At 36.4% G+C, this 19,779-nt stretch overlaps 1 protein-coding gene across 18 annotated transcripts in view; it reads right to left on the reverse strand.

Moving 5' to 3' along the window:
* The window catches only part of RALGAPA1 (Ral GTPase activating protein catalytic subunit alpha 1), a 132,101-nt gene that overhangs the window by 102,786 nt on the left and 9,536 nt on the right, over positions 1–19,779 (reverse strand). For all 18 annotated transcript variants that reach the window (XR_001522074.2, XM_015630322.3, XM_015630339.2 and 15 more), the window contains 11 exons: positions 17,797–17,907; positions 17,215–17,264; positions 15,746–15,803; positions 15,082–15,125; positions 14,023–14,200; positions 12,323–12,438; positions 10,238–10,376; positions 4,035–4,243; positions 3,443–3,682; positions 1,112–1,300; positions 495–632 (listed from right to left, as the gene is read on the reverse strand). Coding sequence is in view for 17 of the 18 variants with exons in the window: in XM_015630322.3 (XP_015485808.1) it covers positions 495–632; positions 1,112–1,300; positions 3,443–3,682; positions 4,035–4,243; positions 10,238–10,376; positions 12,323–12,438; positions 14,023–14,200; positions 15,082–15,125; positions 15,746–15,803; positions 17,215–17,264; positions 17,797–17,907 (1,472 nt within the window). In the remaining variant the exon portion in view is untranslated. The remainder of the gene's footprint in view (positions 1–494; positions 633–1,111; positions 1,301–3,442; positions 3,683–4,034; positions 4,244–10,237; positions 10,377–12,322; positions 12,439–14,022; positions 14,201–15,081; positions 15,126–15,745; positions 15,804–17,214; positions 17,265–17,796; positions 17,908–19,779) is intronic.

Below are 19,779 nucleotides of genomic sequence, written 5' to 3' on the forward strand. Positions count from 1 at the left end.
ACCAGAGTTATGGCACCTCATCAAATTTTTCAAACATGCTGTAAATTCAGAAAAAGATTTAAAAAAACCCCTGTGCACCTTACTAATCGGACTAGAAAAACTACAGGATTGGATGTTTTGGCTTTTGTGACTAATAGCTTAAAAGAAAAAAGCCTCTAAACATTCTCATAAAACACCTGATTGGAATTACTTGAAGATGTTACAGTAGCAGGAGGATTATTTTTTCTCTTTACTGTTTTACCCAGCACTGGTCTATACACTGTCCTACTTCAGGTCAATAAAGATACATTGAACCAGTCCCATTTGTCTAACATTTATCATCATACTTGTTGCATTTAGAAAAAATTTAAAATTTAGAGATGCTTTAGAAATGAATGGGATTCCCTGGTGGCAGTATTGTACTACATTCCACTCTTTATGTGCTGGTGACAAGAATTTTAGGTAACTTTAGATACATAATTTAGATAAAATTAAATACCAAGTCTATTTCATACCTGCAATACTGACTGCACTCCAGCTCGTACATTTTGTTCTTCAGTATCAATTTCAGATGTTTTATGCAAAGCATCTTCATAACAGCCATTTCTTGTCCAGTTTGAATTTCTAATATGACTGGAGTTCATTCCTTTTTCCTGAAAAATAGTTTTTCTTAAAATTCCTATGATTTTTAGACAAGTATTTTGGCTTTATATTAAAGGAAAATGGATATAACAGGTACTAAATAATAAACAACAGCTGGCAAATGCACCTGAGACACAACAGTATTTCATGAGGCTTGTAGCAATTATGTTAAAGTACCTGAATGAAGTAACTACTATTTTTGTCATCCTTTTATTTGTATATAATTTTTACAGAGTTGAAAGTTGGCATACTGTATAATCCACATCTTGAAAACTGTTCATAAAATGATAAGAAATTTTAAATTGAACTAAGCATATTAAAAAGCTACAAATAAAGGATAAAATTGGTAGCTCATCCATACAGTGTTTTACCATTGATTTTCCCCAATAGATGCTCTGATACCAAAGAAAACCTCATATAAACTATCAATGAAGCCACTTATCTGTCTACTGGCAGATTAATGAACAAATATTAACAAATAATATTTTACCTCTTCTCTTTCTTTTCCTTTCTCTAATGAATTATGGTCAACATTTTCATCACAATCTACAGCGGTGCACTGCATTATTTCTTCAGGCTCTTTCATAAATAATGGTTTGTCTTCTTGTTGAATCCATTCTTGATAAACCTTTACCACCTTCCTCATGGCAGCTGCTTCACATATTGGCAACAGAAATGCCTTTGAGTAGAGAAAGAAGGAAACAAAACACTGTTACAATATTTGAAATAAACTGGGTTCTATAATGTACAAACTGTAAGAGGTAAAGGTGGAAAAATACAGCGAGCATAGCATCCTAGCATACAAACTATCGTCAAACCTAGACGTCTGCTCACTTTCTTCATATGTAAACTGAAAACACAAAAACCCCCACACATTTAAATGAAAAATCTTATCAAGAAATACTTTGAAAGAGATAAGAATTCATGTGAACATATCTGCTTAGCACCTAGCTTGCTGAAATTAAGACCCAAGCACCCATCAAAACATGTTAAACAAATGAGCAGAAGTTTCTATTACATCTTCCATTCAGAGGATTTAGAAAAGTGGAATTAAACCAGCTCTAAATGACAAGGAAAAATTCAAGTGACACACAATACTGGTAGTTGTCTCTTATTTTTAGCTAATTAAGATTTTACAAAACAGTATCCTTAAAGCAAATGACTCCCTGAAAAGATTTCAGTATTATTGTTCCTAAAAATCATGACTTGGTGGGATAGCTGATCAGTGCCCTCTTCAGAAATTTTTCTGTATTGGCTGTGCTGGTAAAAACTAGTCATAGACCAGAAACTTTTAACATTAGTAAGATTTTAACTAACTATAAATACAGTTACCAAGAACCATGATACCCTAATTATATATTTAGAAGAACAGATAAACTACACTAACACACAATTTTACAAGGTCTGTGCTGTGACTGTTGAAAACTAGTTGCCCATATCTTTAAGGAGGGCCCACTTAACACAGGCAGTATGTTCACTCTGGAAACAGGTATTTCATACCATTATCACAGTAAAAAGAATTCAGCTATGTATTACAGGATTAAAGTGACAAGTTCAGTCATATACTTGCTCATCAAGTCTAACATTCTTTTGCAAGCCCATATATATATTTTTTGTACCCTCAAGTCTAAAATGCATAAAACTTGTTCTCTACAAATCATCTTTCCACCACTCTTGACAAGAATAACTTAGTCCTAATCTTTTAAAAACATTACAAACATCTTGTATATTAGAAATTAATTTACACTGAAAACTCCTGGATAAATAATGATGTAAATAAGATCTAATAATTGCACATTAAATCCAAATAATCTAATAAACTCACTTGTGAAAAGAGTGAAGAAAATTGCCTTTGCTTCATTTCACTGTGGGGACAGTGAAAAGTAGACCATTGGTAATTTACACTCTACATTCAAGACCCCATAAACTCTTGAGTGTCAGCTGAATTTCGGGTAACTCTGCTACGTCCTTCAGTAATGTGTCCAAGCTCTTCAATACTAGGGATGTGGACAAGCTTCTGACATTTATTTGCCTCATTCAAAAATATTTCCTTTATCCAAAAAAACGAGTTTTAAAATGTTCAGCTTTCTGCACTTTAAAGCATTGAAACTTAGTATATTTTTCTTTTCTATTATTCTACTACTATTATTAAGAGAGAAAACTCTCTTTGTCTTTTGATCTATAGCATGGGGCAGAAAGAAAGTTTATCTTTTTCTATTCTCCCACATTGAACTCCAAGTTACTATTAATAAAGACTCCATATTCTAGCATATGTTCTTAGTTTAAATTTGTTTAATAGTTTCCAGTAGAGAAATACAATTTAGAGTATGCTCAGCTAACATTTCTGGTTGCAGTGAAGTCAGAAACAGAAACTGCTACCTTTTATAGCCATCTGTCCTACTCGTCTGATGAACACACACAAGGAAAGGACATTTGGATGCTCCTAAAACAGCTCTGTAACAGCTGCAGACTCCCACAGGAGGCTTATGTTAATATGGTTGGCTGTGAGTTCTAATACCTACAGTGTTGATGTGCGAAAAGATTAAATATTCCTGTCTACAGGGAACTGTGAAGTCCAAGTTAAATGTTGCTAAACTGGTTATTCAAGATATAAAATTAGAAAAATCAGGAACTAGGGGTATTCTACACAGAAAATATTTCAGAATTTTAGCTTTTCGATTTTTGAAAGCAAGATGACAGAAAAAACCTGTAACTTGGTATAATGTTCTGCTTAACAAGTGCTATTGAAAAAAATCCATGACATAATAAAAATATACAATATAGTAATCAAGATTCTTGCATTCTAAAGAGAGTTTTTTACCTGTCGAAAAATCTCAGTTAGAAAATTAACATTGCTTCTTTTAGAAGAAAAGACTTTCCGGACAATTTCAATATCAGTTAAATGCTCCTCATCAATACTGCAGAGGCTGGAAGAACTTGGCTCTCTCTCTGTTAGAGTGCTTGTATTAGAATGAGATTGTTCTGGTTCTGCATTTCTATCCTGCTTATCTGTACTGTCATTTTTGCTATCCTCCCTTGAAGCCATGCTAGCAGCCGCTCTCTGAAAAAAAAAATTAAAATATTCCATAGTTCATTTTCAGTACAGCAATAAATCAGTACAATTAAAGTAAAATTTAAACAGCACAAATAATTAAAGAAAAAACAAACAGAAGAATTTACTGCATTTCAAGGCTTCTAAAGTCCAGCTATTAAAAACAAATCCCAGAATTTGAAAAAAGAAAGCGGCATTGCAGGTCCTTTGAAAGTGAATTAATAAACATATAATTTCTTTAGAAATTCCTCCTTTTTTAAAACTGTTCCTTAGCTGTAATTATTGGAGGAGAGCATACTGCTGATATAACAACTAAACCAAAAACGTGAAAAGAAACACATTTTTGTGTATTTGGTTTTACCTGAATATTCTTTGGCACGTTTTCACCTTCCATCCCAGGAATATGAGGTCCTGTATGAGGTTTTGGCTCAAGCCAGAAAGACACCAACCATCGAATGACAATAACACGAGCCTTAATGAAAGGTTCCTTTGTGCAATATATTGCCTCATTGGTTTCAGCATCTTTCTTAACTATTACGTAGTGTGGCTTTGGTCTCATTTGTGGTATATCTGTATGAAAATACAACATCTTAAAAATACAAATCTTAAAAATAAAAGAGAAAGATCTGCATAAGAATTCCAAAAACCACAAGCAACACACATAAACTTTCAGAGGTAGTTTTCTTGCATTCACTGTTGCACCATTCATTCCAAGATGTGCTGGAATGGATGCAACAGAGGAAATGTCAAGAATTGTAAGACATCAAAATACTTGAGTTTTCTCCTGAAGGGAGACAACCTTTTGTTGGTCCAAAAGAGAGAAACTTATTCCTGCTATGCAAAACTTTTAACTTTTTATCTGAAAGTGATTTCTATAGCCTTGTTTTTGCTTGCATGTTTTTTCTATGCAAGCGAACACATCCCATTATTTTCAGGTTCTTTTAAACTATGTTATACTCAATATTTAAACTTCAGCAAGATAAACTTCAGCAAACTCACTACTTCTAATTTTCATTAAAAACTACAAAGTTCCAAGTACCAAAACATCAACGACTATGACCTATACAAGAAAACTATTTTCCCATAAAATTAATACATTGTCAAATCTAATCATGATACAATGGGAGATATATAATTCCAAAATGCAAATGCAATAATCACAGCCTCTTCTGGCCCTGCAGAAGGTGAAAGATGAACAGAACAGAGAAATCCAAAGCCATATGAGCTTTGCAGCTTCATCTAGGGCTCCACTTGCACTGGCTATTCTTGCTGGACTTTGCTGCCAGACCACAGGCATGTGTATTTTCCAATGATTTAGCTGCAAGATGACTCCATGGCAATAGCTTCTATATTGGCTTGTAAGGAATGTAATGAAGGATGCTCAGGGGCACATCAGCTGGCAGGAACTGTGGTTGTTTGGAGACTAGAACTGACAACTCCATTTCTGCCATCCCATGTTCTACATGATGGTTCAGAACTGTTTCACTTTTCTGACTCTCTACTGTGCTGGAGTCATAAGTACTCCTAAACCTGCTTCAGAAAAAAACCATGACAATACTTAACTCAGTGTGGATGGAATGAACATGTGTGGTAAAAGCACTACAAAGATTGGGGGACACACGGATACCATGTTTAAATTGTGCATTCTTCTGTGACTTAACACTGGAAAATGTAATTTCTGGGTTTTACAACCCGAGACATGGTGCAGAATAGTTCTGCATTACTAATCATTAACCTGAAGCAGCAATGATACTTTCATGTGCAAATGACATTTCTCTGAAAGCTGCATGCCAACCAACCCTAGTCCTCATCCTATAAGGGCAAATAAGAGATGTATTCCAAAACAAAAAGAAGACAATAATTTGTGTGAGGACTGATTATGATATTTGCTGTCAGGACACCCTGATGCTGGTGTTTCAGCATCATGATTTCCATCTAGTGACAGCAAAAAATCCCTCAAGAAACTCAAACCAAAACAAACACAAAATAAACAAAAATCCAAACCAAAAAACCAACTAACAAAAGGATGGAAGCATGGAAAATGATGGTCCTGTCCATATACAGAGAGTGACAGATGAACAGAGATAGTTATGTCAGCACTGCCTCAACTCTTCTGTAGCTTGCAGTGCATGCAGTGTATGAGCAACAGAGAAGTTCCATGGTTTTACAGGCCAACCAGAAGGCAGTTCAAGGATACTAATGGTGAGAGTCAAAGAAGATTTTGAAATGTCGCACTGAACAGTATAAAGTTATTCCCTGACTGTATCTTCCCAAAGCAAAGTCAAGAGCTGTTTTAAAGGATCCTACGTAACTTTGCCAGTTTATGGTGTTAGAATCCAAGAGAGACAAATCTGGACAGCAGTGAAGAAATAATCAGCCATTGTCTAAGCAATTATATTATGACAGCCTTTTTAAGGCATCTAAAGTGAAACCAGCATATCTGCAGACTGCTGTAAAGATGTCATTGTTATCAGTACAAATACACAAGATCCAGCACCTGCACTGAGGATATCTGTGCTGGTCCATCTCAGTGTTATTTCAAAAGCCACATACATGAGTAGTGATAAACCCATCACGATGCTGCTCAACTGAGGAATTTTTCCTGTACAAACTTCAAAACTATATCCACACCTCTCAATGGAAGCATTATTTTCAGAGTAAAGAATCCACAATTGCATACCATCTACCTAAGTAAGTAAAAATTACACAGAATACGCTTTGACAAGTTTACAAATGCTTTATTTACTGCAAATAATAAAACCCCAGTACATTGTTTTCATTCTGTGGAAAGCAGCAGGTTTGGAAAAAAATTTAAAATTAAGGTATCTTAAACAAGCATGTGTAACAGTACAATCTGTGAAAAAGGAAGCAAATGTCTGGTAGCACAACATTTAAAGATGCAAAAATCAGTTCTCTCTGGTATCTACAAGCATTCAGCAGAGCACAGAGGCTGCAATACTGGCAGTATTTTCAGAAGGACTAAACATGCAGTAAACATGTTTTTGCAGCACACTGTCACTTTGTCTCATGATAACCTCTCAGAACATCACTTTCTATAATTTTTCTCAACTGCATTATGTGCTGCTTCTCAAATGTATCCTCCTTCCAGCTGTTTCTCAAATGTATCCTCCCAGCTGTTTCTTGTATTTTCAAATTCTGTCCATCTTGGAAGAAGGTATCAAGGCTTCCGAAGAGAACACAGACATAAAACCAAAGCAAAACAGAGCTTGTTAGATGGACTCAAACAGCACAAGAGCAAATATTCCCTTCCCCCAACTTTCCATGTTTTCTTTCTATTGTGTTTTGGGCTCTCCCAACCCCCTGCTCTTCCCCCTCTGGAAACCTGATGTGAGCTGATGACAAAAAGGGCAGGAAGCTGAAAGTGGTGAAAGACATACATAGGGTAGAAAGTGAACAGACTAGCCAAAATACAGTGGACACCTCTAAGCTTTGACCATGCTTAATTTTTAAGACCACAAAGGGTTTGTAAGGAATGAAGAGCCAAAGACAGCTGTAGGATAGCCCACTTTTGTGTTTCCCTGTAAATGAAGGAGCCTATCTAAATGGCTTGGAAATGGCACAGAAAGGCACATTACTATGATGGAAGAAGCAATGCCCCTGGAATATTACTGCTGTATCTGTAGCTCTTACTAAACAACTTCTAACTCAATTTCAACAGATATTTAACAAAGGCTTTACAATCAAAATAAACACTGAGGCAAAAAAAAACCCCAAAACCAAAACATAAAAAAGCAAAAAAATCTACACCAAACCATACCCCCTCAAGAAACAATCTCACAGGCTTTTCTAATGTTGTATTCCTCTTTTAAGTCTGTAATACTAAAGTCAGAATTTCAAGGAGCCACAGTACTTAGCCTTCTTTTAACTGGAATGCTTGGTGCTTGTTGCTGTAGGCAACATATTTATCAGGAAAGAAATCTCAGTCCAGTAAACTGTCTCCAGTAAAGCTCTGTATCAATGCTTTCTTACTGAAACTATTGTTCTGATTTGTACCTCATGACTTCTCCTAAATTAAATATTATACCAGTAGCATGAGAACTGTTCTTAGTAGCAGGCTCAAGTGCCCAAGTTTGCCCTGCTTTCAGCCTCAAGGCTGTGAATTAAGAATAGCACAGGATTATTTTCAAATAGGTTGGGAAGATGCATGCCAGAGAAGAACATCTTAGAGGAGAAAAAATTATTCAACTTACCGGTGCTTCTGTTGTTTTCATCACTGTATTGTTCCAAAAATCCTCATTATAGTTGCTCACTGTGCACAGTTTAAGGCACTCACAGCAATTCTGGGGATCTGTGCACATTTCTTCATGTTTTCAATTGTCCTCTTCTTTACTAAGGCCTTGGAAGTTTCTTGTTTACAGTTCACAGAAAAACGGAGGACTACAGTAACACTTCTATGGAAGACTCAAGATCTTCACAGAAAGAGAAAAATACCATTTCCATATTGTTCTGGAGCATCAAGCAACAGTAGGTTTGCTTTCTCAGCACAGCTTACTATCCCTCTTGTAGCTATTTTATCACTGAACTCTTCAGCATCTGCGCAATAACTCTTACTCTACGGTTACTTATGGATGTATTTATACTGATTTTTCTCCAGTAGATGAGAAAGCCCACTGTTTGTCTTTCCCAGGAGAATTGGACACAACCATCTCTCAAATCCAAATAAATTTACATGGACCAGAAGAACCCAAGACCTTTTCAACAAACTTCCTGACAGCCTGATTTTAGAATATAGAATTGTGTCTGGAGATTACTACTCTGGAGAGTCCTTCTGAGATGCTGCATCAACGGTAAGAGGAATGGTGACATGGCTGTATGACTCAAGTGATGAAACGGTAACTTAAAGCCTGTGTACAAGGTATTACTTTGCAAAGAGGAGTCTTGAACTCTCAGCCTACAACCAACATTTGCATGCAACACTTGCAACGTGCAAACCTAAGAGAACAAAATCAAGATTGGCAACCAACATCCTAGTTTAAAATGGGCTAAAAACTCTGAGTTAAAGTCAGGTTTGCTTGGAAACATTCCATTCTCTATATGGAAAGATACATTCTAGCACCATTAGCTTTGAAGATTGTGCTAAACCCTAGCTTCCTTTTCCTACTGCAAGCTCTTGATAAAATGCTCTTGGCACAAAAGCCTAACTTTGCCCTATCAGAAATGTGAGCAAACACCATATAATCCAAACACTGTGATTCTGTACAGATAAAACCAACACACCCCAAGAAAAGCACACTAACACCTTTTATTTCAGCAGCAGTAGTTTCTCTTCAGAGCACAACTCTAAGATCAACAATACAGGTCACAGTAAAGAAAGGTTTTACAAGAAGATTTGATTTATCTCATTCAGGTTAACAGATCAAGACTGACTCTAATGAAAGGGTCAGAGGCTTCCACAAACAAAGAAAATTAAAACCATAAACAGGAATCTTAACATGTTCTTTCATGACAAACACCTTTGGAGAATGCCCTTCATGGACAACAAAGCTAAAAACTGCTTTGCTATACTGTCTTGTTAGAGAGCATAATTACCTGTCTCAAACATTGTTGAGGCCACTGAAGAGAGGGATTTGTTACAAGAAGGTGCTAATTCCAGGCCTGACAGAGGCAAGATCTGGTTAGCACATCGTGGGTAACACACTGTGACAGACCGTGTGACAAGAAGCACCTACTTATATGCGTATCACTGGTCAAAAAAGCATCACCCCAAATTATGGGACAGGCAGCATCTGTGGCCACCGCTGGCCACCAAAGTTCCCCCCAATACACCCTGTGGATACCCAGAACCCAGACTGTATAAAGGCAGTACCTTTGTCCAGGCAGGACCAAGGGGGAGGTTAACAAAGCTTAGGAAGAATGATGTATTACTGATCGTGGATACAAAGAATGCAGAATTTAGGGGCCATAAGAACATTTGGCAGAAGGAAGAAACTATTAAAACCATCTCAAGAATTCTGCTAAAATCAGTCCCAGCTGGGTAAAAGGTAATTGCACAGGGTGAGATCTGTGACCACTGACTCATCAACCTAAGAAACCCACCATCTCAAGAGAAGAGAACAGCTGAACACGCAGTCTAATTAGCTTAAGATTCACCTGACCAACAGAAGAGGGAATACTAATTAATAAGAGAACTAAATTACTTGTAGCCAATAAGCAATAATCCCTTTGTTTCTAAAATGTATGAATACTGAAAAGATTTAATTGTCAGCAGCAGACCTTGTGGATCCAGCCCCCTTTTCAGCACTGAACTTACTAACAGATGAACAAACCAGGACCCACACGCCCCCACCAAGCCCAGGCTGAAGAAGGCCCAACAAGACACTACTGGATCCATGGGTGGTGACCAGCTTCTGCTAGTGCTCTCTCCTTTCCCCTCTCTCTGTCTCCTTCCCCATGCAGTCAATGTTACAAAATAAAGTCAGTACTGTTGAACCACCATTTGATCTCACTCTCACCTTAATTTAGGCAAAGGCATCTCTCACTAATCAGATATAACATCACTATTAGATAAAATGTAATGATTTTATCAGCTGTGTTAACACTTACCAAGTATAGGGTTATACAAGCTGGTCTCCTTACAGATGTTTGGGAAAATAGAAGGTAAGTAGTACTTCTTAAAATTCGAGAATAAAAATGAAAATCCCTTTTCCTGGTTTTCCTTGTTCTTCCATTCTAAACTCTTAACCTTAAAACAAGAATTTGGACAAAGTAAATATCTACAAGTAGAAGAAACAGGTAACTGATGAAATGTCCTCTTTTTAAGTTATTTCTTTGAAACAAAATCATACATATTTTAATAAACAGTTTTAGAAAGATGACACAAAAACTAGCTGAGAAATGTCAATGAAACAAAGACTGTTTTCTTCCAAAATATTGTTTCAAAATGAACTTGAACACATAAAATACTGAAACCAACAGAAATACATTTGCTTTTGCAGTCATCTTCCCAAGTCAGGGAGCATGCCCAAATTGACTGTTTTTAAATTTCAAAGTGTTTTATAAAAAAACAATAATTACCTATGCCATTCCAAATATTTCTTTGACAACTACTTTTATGACATTTTGACTAACAAGTGTCCATATAGACATTATAATAGGTACTTGGATTCATTTGTGCAATTGGCAACATGAAGCAAACAAATTTTTCCACCACAGCAGCAGCAGCAGATACAACTATGAAGTTGAGTTACACAGATGTACTTTCATGGATAGTGAGTGCTAAGCATTTCCCTTTGTAAAATGTTTTTCTACACAGTAAGTAGTACCAAACATGGTAAATTCTCCTCAAGAAATACAACATGCAATTTCCATCTTTGTTCCTGAGAATCCATCTGCCTGCAGAGCTAGGTAATCTGCCAGGTCTAGCATTAATATAAAGGAAGACTCCCCTCTCTTTGTTTTGTTCCTTTACCCTCTAGTTCTCCATTTCTTACTCAAAGGCCACAGTTCCATCATGATCCATTTTCAGGGCAATGAGTGTGTAGAGTGGAATATATATACATATATTTCACCCCCCAATATAACTCAATGGATTAGCTGATACATATAATTTAGTGACTCAAAGTCCTTTAGCAGAACTTAATATCAAAGAGCCTTGCAATTATCAGTGGCCTCTAAAGAGACTTCAGTGAACACTTCAGCACTCACATAGCAAATAAACTCTATGACACCTGTCTCAAGAACCTATCTGAATTTAAATATAATACTACCAATTTATTACAGAAAAGGCAGTTGTCTTCAAAAATATAAGGGCTACTTTTCTTCAAAGTAAATAGGCAGCATTAAGCTTAATCTACAGATAACAAATATGAAGACCTCTATTCAAAGTGTGAGATGCTGGAAGCAAGAAAATGAGGCTGGAAATTATTCCAGCACAGCAAGTTCACAGAGAAAGATGGATAAAGGGAAGCCATGAAATGTTTAACATAAATCATATTTGTATGCTGTCCATCTTCTCTAGTACAACCTGTATAAGTGTGAAGAAAACTTATAGGTACCCAACTGGATTCTGTGGGACAAGTCTGACCCAGAAGGCAGTACCCAGCAACACCTACCATGTCATGCAGCACATGACAGCACAGTAGGCTCAGAAGCAGCATGTGCTAATTAGCCAGCAAATCAATTACATAACATGTAACAGCTGAGCCACAGTTTTTGACAGAAGCTGTTGCTATGCCCCATACTGGCTCAGATCACGGAACTGTCAAACTTCAAAGGGAAGAACACTGTGTGTGTCTGAGTTGCACACCATGGACTAAATACTCATTCAACTCTTCCTTTTCTGCACACAGCTGATCCACTGGTTGAAGACAACAGGACAGGGAAGGGGAGATATGAAAATGAGAAGGGAGCTGAAATCAGCATTGATAGAAGTGACTGACAAGTCTTGTTTTGTCTCCATACCACAATCTGATGGAAGATCCTGTGATAACAAATTAGGAATCTTCACACAGAAGACAAGGGAACATTTTTCTAGAACGATTTACTTTTTACAAAAAAGTGACTGGCAAGGAGGGATTTTTTAAAACATTTTTGTATGAATTTGCAGTGCTACAAGTAAGAAACTTACTATAAAGGACAAAGAGGTGTTAATTGTTTCATACTTTTTTGCTTTTAAACTGTAGAACATACCTGAATTACCATGTATTTCAAAAGTGCTTCTAAAAAATAGCTTGTTAAATCTTCTTGTCCTTTATCTCCTGATTGCGGAGGAACAAGTGGAGTGATTTCTTCTATAGTCACTTGAGCTATTTAAAGAAAAATAGAAGTACATCTAACATTTAGATTGTTTCTTCTCATGCGTAAACATCTACAAAGTTATGAAAGTAGAAATACTTGCACAGGAGCAAGCAGAGACAGTTACAGGTAAAACAGTCCACCTGTAAATTAGTGAAAATCAGGAAATTTTAACTTATAAACCACCATGGAACTAATTTCTTATAAAAAGCACAGCAGACAATAAGTAGGTTTTCTCTATGCACTTTTGGAATCTACCTGCCAAACTCAATTTTTTAAAATTTCTTTTGGAATTTATGCAAAAAGTAGTATAACACTTATGGTACACAACTTTCAAATGTTTATTTATATCTTTCACCATTTTCCCATCTACCAGTTGCTCAGTTACATTTCCTTTAAGTTTTACTATCTGTATCCTTCTTTGCCTCAACAGTGAAGCTAGCACAGAGTCATTTTTTTCTCCTTTTCCTGTAGTTAGATGTTCACATGTCAATCTTTGTACTCTGAATTTCTCAAGACAATTCCAAAAAAAGGGCTTAACTAGGTAGCAAAATTTTACTTGCAGAACTATCCTGCCAAGAAATTTGTCTGCTGTGTTTCAGCAAATTTAATTACTAGTCATGGAGACACTGCTTTCCTCTGTAAGCAATAAAATACTCAAATACTAAGAGAAGATGGAAAGAAGGCAAAGCACATTCAGGGGAAAAAGTGTTCATTTTTATTCCCATTTATGTGAATGCACAGTTTGCACTTACATTCAAAGACATCATCCCATTGCAAATCAATAATAAATGAGCTTCAAATCCCACTATCAAGAATAAATTGAGTTGGGAGGCACTTAATACTAGAGCGTACAAAGGAAAAACTGTCCTAAGAACCATCTAAAGAGAAAAAATCATCCTCACTATTAATTAGGGCCAAGATAATGACCTTAATATTAAAAAAATAAAACAAAAACAAAACCACAAAACAAACCCACAAAAAAACAGAAAGTATATAAACTTAATCTCAGAATCCTCAAGCTTTTCCACTCATGCAAACCTTTAAGACCTCAAGTTTTGCAATTTACAAGGTCTAATTCTTTTTGAAGATTCCCAGTTGCAAGAATACCACAGATTTAACTGGCCAGTCACACACAGACATGTTTGCCCTTACACACTGGCCCAACAACCACTGATTCTCTTGAAGACCACACCAGCAGGAGCTTTGCACAGCCTGCTCCCTGGAGTATGAACATAGTCAGTGCAAATGTTTGACACAACCAAAATTCACCTGTGCAAGTTCGCAGTAGGTGCAGGATCCTCTTGCAATTTTTAAGAATTACATACAATTGGTCAGTTTATTTTCACAACTATGCATTAAGCTACAATAACCTACTTGGGGGGAAAAACCCCAACAACCACAAAAAACAACTCATTCTGAAAAACAACAAAAAAACCCAGAAAGTGCTACAGAAAGACCTGACAAACTGCTAAGTAACTCATCTCAGTTACTCCATTATCTTCCTGCATTTGTATGTCAGTTACTTCATCTTGCCTTGTCTGTGACAGGATTTGAATTATGTCAAGATTGAGTAATATTACCAAATTACTTACTTTCTTGGACATTAAGGGGAGGGTTAATGAGATTATCTAGTGTTCGGGGACCATATTCAGACTGTGGTGATGAAAATCCAGGAATCAAGCAAGAAAACATCCATAATTGTTCTTTACTACAGTTATTTTGAAGTGCTTGCAGCCACAAAAGAAAGAGACGCACACCCTCTCGACGTATCTTAAAGGAAAAAAACATGGAAGTTATCTGGTGCCAGAACAAACAAAAGTCTTTCCATTTATCCTGGAGGGAGAAGGAGAAGGATAAAAGAAATGAGGACAGACGTGAGCCCCAGCAATCAGCAGAGCCAAACAAACACATCTGCTGCTCCTGATGAAATGCAAGGGCAAGCCTGCCACCTTCACTGCTGTTTGCCTCAAAGAATTTCTTACAGGGGTTTCTCTGAAAGAAGAGGAAGAAAACCAACACATCTAATCATGTGCTCGACTACAGCACTGCAAGATACCACATGCATTTTCCAGAAAATACAAAGACTGAAATAACATTTCTAAATATGTTCATTAATTATAACAACAGAGTGAGAGAGCTTTCTGTATCAGAAGGGCCAATTCTACCTTCTTCCATTTCTCCTTCAAAAAGGTAATAGAATCCTAGAGCACTCCCTTCCTGGCTCTCATACTGGAGAATTTCAGTACCAGAGAAGCCTGCAGGTGGTTTACAGAGTGCTGCACCTGTTTTGTCCCCAACAATTCAAATTACTGTACCCACCAGCAGGTCTCCCTGGCATTGATAATCTTCCACTTCCAAAGTAGCCTGAGTCCCAAAATCAGCTTCCCTGCCCTAACAATGAACAGTTAATGCTTACTACTCTGTTAATGCAAAATCCTTTAAACCACTGGCTACACTATATAAACATATTACTACTGTGAGTGGTTTTACTGAGATAAAGCTGATGATTTGGAGTCATTCTTTCATGACACACATCATGTTTCTCATTTTTCCATCTCATTCCTGGGTTTTTACTGTAAAAATTTGCCCTTTTGTTCTTAATTGTACTTTTATGTATTGTAGACAAAAGTGCATGCAACTTTTTGCAATACCTTTAATGAATTTCCAGTGTGAAGAAGCTTCTTTAAAATCAACCCTAAAAACAAAGGAGAAAAAAAATATAGAAAGAACAAAAGCAAAGAAATCAAGTAAAATGTCAGAGTTCTCGGTCAGACTTGATAGCCACTTTTAAACAAGTCCTTGGCAATCTCCAGTTTAATCTTGGTGACCTTGATACCTTCAAGCAACTGATTCAATGCCAGAAGGAAAAAAAAAAATCAAATATCACCTTTCATAGTCTCTTCATAGAATAACTTTCCCCAAGGACTTTTGAGAAGTGTACATTAAAAATAAATCATTCTCAAGTCATCACAATGCATAAAATCAGCATTCTCTATTTACAAGTACTTCATGCTATTTTGAAATGTATTACTAAGATAAAGAAAATAAGGAAAAAAAATAATTAAAACTTCAAACTTTTCACCTGTCCTTGTTCTTTCTCAGCCACTCTTCTATTTCTATATTCCCAGATTTAAATCTATATAGAAGAGTATTCATTACATTGGTGGGGTTTTTTGTTAATTCTCCAGACAATAACCCCTGTTAGCCACTTAAAGTTTAAGGAAATGAGTAGCATACTAGCCATTAATTGATAGCTACTATAAAAAGTAAAATGAAAGGGAGACAGAGAGGAAGAGGGAGAGAAAATCAACTTACCAATACTATGAAATTGCCACCTCTGATGAATCCTTTCAGGAAGGAGCTGTAAAATTTTCTAAAAAAAACCAGAACCCAAGGGTGTAGGTTGCAGATAATCGCACTTGAAAGACCAAACAGCCATTTCACAAATGCCACAGATCAGAAGCTAAAGCATCAAATTAGAAAACTCCCACAATGCTTTCCTTGGAAGCATTACTGTCCTTTCAAGATGACCCCATTCCTAAAGCTAAGAAGCCCAAAGGCTCTGACAGACTGCCTGTAAGTCCTGTACTGGAGACTTCAGATGTCACTGCAGGTCATCTGGCTCCACGACCTCTCTGATGGACACTGCTGATTACAGCACAGGGAAGGGAATGGAATGGGATGAGTGTCTATCTCACTTGCTCTGGTTCACAACAGATTGTATTAAGCAATTCCACCTTTCTGATGGCTTCAGCTAGGATGCTCAGCTGTCAACTTGCCTCTGTGGCACAAGCAAACATTTGCTTTGGCCTTCTCAACCTAGGGGTAATAAGCTACAGCAAGACAGTGAAGACAAGACCTCTACAAATAGAATTATCATCTCCAGAAACAAGAAACAGAACAAAGCTAGCAACTCAAAATCTATCACGTAAGACTTGCAAGACTTACACTGGAGGCATTTGCAACTTGTAAATGACCTGATTTTTCCTGGGTGTGGCCCTCCAGCACACTGTGCAACTGCTTCCAAAGCACAAATCACCTAATAATCCTATTTGCAGGAAATAGTGAATGAAAGAACCAGCACTCGTTCACATTCACCAGCATACCTCACTAATAAATAAATAAATAAAAAATGAATTTGTATTCAATCATGTGATAAGCATCAATCAGCTTTTAGTCTTGCATATTTTTAAGAAACACAATCCCTGTTCTATAATTAGAAGCCTCCATCAAAAAGGAAAGACAAAAACTTGACATTCTAAGCTATTTCTAAACTACAGTGTCTGCTGAGAAATGTTCTGATTTGACAAAATTATTTCATTGGTGTCTAATTCATCTTAATTAAGTCAAGATATGCTTTTGGAAAGAATACTGTGAAATGCAATTTTCAAATAATGAATTTTTTAAAAATAAGGATTTTTTTTAAGTATCTATAAAAAATTTACTGCAGTAGCAATCTATTATGAAAAAATTCAGAGATAACATGCAATCAAAAGGTCAAAAATATCATGATTAAACTGAGATCACCCTTCTATGAATTTCAGTGTGTAGAATACGTTATGAGGAAATACCACTACCAAAGATCACCAACTATCTAGAGATAGAAAACATCTTTTTCTACTTTAGAAATCTTGTAAAACTGCAAGTTAAGTTTTTATTTTTCACACAAAGCACATAAATGCAGCTCTATGCAAAAGTAAAATGGAATGCAGTTAAATGCAAAGTGTCTTTACAGATGACCACAGAATAGGACTTAAAGCAAAAAAATATTCAAAATACCTTACCTCAAAAATAAAAAGAATAGAATCTAATTCTTCTCTCTGAGACTTGTGACCTAGTTGCAAAAATAAAGAGTTTAAATAGTTAAATAGTTAAATATAAATAGAAGATGCACTTTCATTATCAAAACAAAGATCCTTAAATGTGTAAAATGAAAACCTGCATATAAACAACCATAACTTTGCACTGCTTCTGCAAATAAAAATTATATGCCACAAATACAAATTGATAGCAGCTAAAATTTGCATAGCTTCCTGTTATGGCATGTACAAGTGGGAGAGATTAAGTTGCACAATATCTTTAATGTTAAAGAATAAGTCTGCAGAACACAAAGTATAACACCTTAAGAATCTTCACTTTGCAAAAGGGCAAACACAGTCATCAGAAAATAAACACTTTTTGCTCACCTCCACTGCATATACATCTCATTGCTCTGCCTTTATTTGCAAAGTTAGCTGTTAGACATATTTCTGTGCAGCTAATGTTGTCATTTGTGACCACTCAGAACTTTATTTATAGCACCCTGCTTTATTTCAAAACAAAGACTCAAGCATCAAGATAAAAAGAGTTCTATCTGAAATACTGACCTTTTTGTTTAAGGCCCACTTCAATAGTCACAAAGTTTTCAAAGAACACATAGTATATATGTGAAAAATGTAGGTCGAAAAACTGTTTGAGATCAATTGATTCTGCATTCTCTGAAAAACAGAACAGAACATTGTTTATAGCTCTTTCAAATATCCAGCAGTAAGTACTGAAGATATTTAGAAGATAAATCATTGGTTTTAAAATGTATTACTAAATAAGTAAAGAAACTATTAAAATTTTAATTCTTTACACTGAAACTAATTAAATTCAGTATGGCATGCCTTAAGTACCTAGTGAATTTTAAAACAGGAAGCAGCATCTTCTTGTACACCCATTGTTTGCATGACAGTAAAGGAAACAAATACCAGCCATGACCCCAGATTCCATCAGGACTAGCACTGTACAGATGAATCTGCTTTCAATTGTTAATTTACTAGAAATAAAGCTAGTGACACTGCCCAAACTCTACAACAGAAAGACCATCACAATCTCCAACTGTAATTACTAAGCACAACTAAACTTACTGAAGAAAATGGAAGAAGGATGTTAAGTGAGGAACACATCTGCTCTGTAGACAAACAAGCTGTGAGGATGCAAACAGCAGCATTGGATTCCCACTGTTGCCTCCTTATTCCCTCCAAGTTCCAAGATTTACTTTACTTTCTTTCTTCAAAGATTTACTTTACATTCTAGTCTGGTTCAGTCCCTCATATTCCTTTGATTGTGTAGTCTAGGGAAATCAGAAGATGGGATCTCAGGGATACCCTGAGGCAGAAATATCACTAAGTATGGGGGAATGTGCTTTTTTGTATCCCAGGAAGGTTTCCAGACTCTCTTCCCACAACTCTCTAGATTGTTTTCTGCAAATTCCCAATAAAGAAATACACAGTGATTTATCTAGATTAATTTTAACATGATCATTTTAAACAACCAAGCCTTAGTACACACTGTCAAGACACTCCCTGTCCTGTTATTCAGCTACACAAGACTTGAGAAACTAGGTGGACAAAACAATACCATGGAAGCACAGAGGAACAGGAAGACAGCATTTTATATGGCAAAACTCTCCTCTTTCAGAATACTGATGTGAAACAAAGGCAAAACATGAAGAAAGGTGAGGCAAACAATACCTTTATACCCTTTCACCAGCTTTATACACTGAAATACCCTCTTCCTCTGTAGATATATCTTCTAAAAAGCTCATTCTAATTCTGTATTGGACCACAGAATTTTTAACCCTTTTTAGAGTTACATCAATCTTTATCATCTCACATGACTGGACATACAAATGGTAGAGTAAAAAGTCAGGAACAATGAACTGAAAGGATGGGCAAAAGCATGGCTTATTTTCAGTTATGTTTTCTTATATAGCTCTAGAGGACTATTAACTCAATTTTAACACAAATTTTGCTATAAACGTTTCCAACACAGATTTAATTTTTGCAGTATCACAGCACTCTGCCAACATCTTGCATAATGAGTGTAGTAGAGCCAGGGTACTCTTGGAGCAGATAGTGCAGTATCAGCAGCCAAGATCGACTCTTAAGCAAGGCAGCTTAGCTGGAATAAACAGTGGTCCAGAGCAGTAAGCATGTGCCTGACCCATCTACAGGCTTATCAAACCCCAGGGTTTGTACAAACTGCCACACCACCTACAGATCAGCAGCTGAACTGCTACGGTTTAGAGATGCAAATGTTAAAGGACAACAAAAACCAATTCTACCTCACCAAGCCGAATGATGATTTTCAGTTGATCGGGGAAATGCACACTAAATGGGGCTATGACTAGAGCATAAGCAAAACAATTACAACCACCTCCACTTGCGGGCAGAGCCCTAAGGGACTAGACAATACTGGAAGAAAAATCAAGAGTTGGAGATGGAAGGATTAAAGAAAAAAAAAAAAAAGAAAGCAAGGAAAGGTGACAGAAGATATCTCACAGTCCATATGTTTATAGGACCGTACAGGAATTGCATGTAGAA

Source organism: Parus major, chromosome 5 (assembly GCF_001522545.3).
Source record: "Parus major isolate Abel chromosome 5, Parus_major1.1, whole genome shotgun sequence".
Classification (NCBI taxonomy): domain Eukaryota; kingdom Metazoa; phylum Chordata; class Aves; order Passeriformes; family Paridae; genus Parus; species Parus major.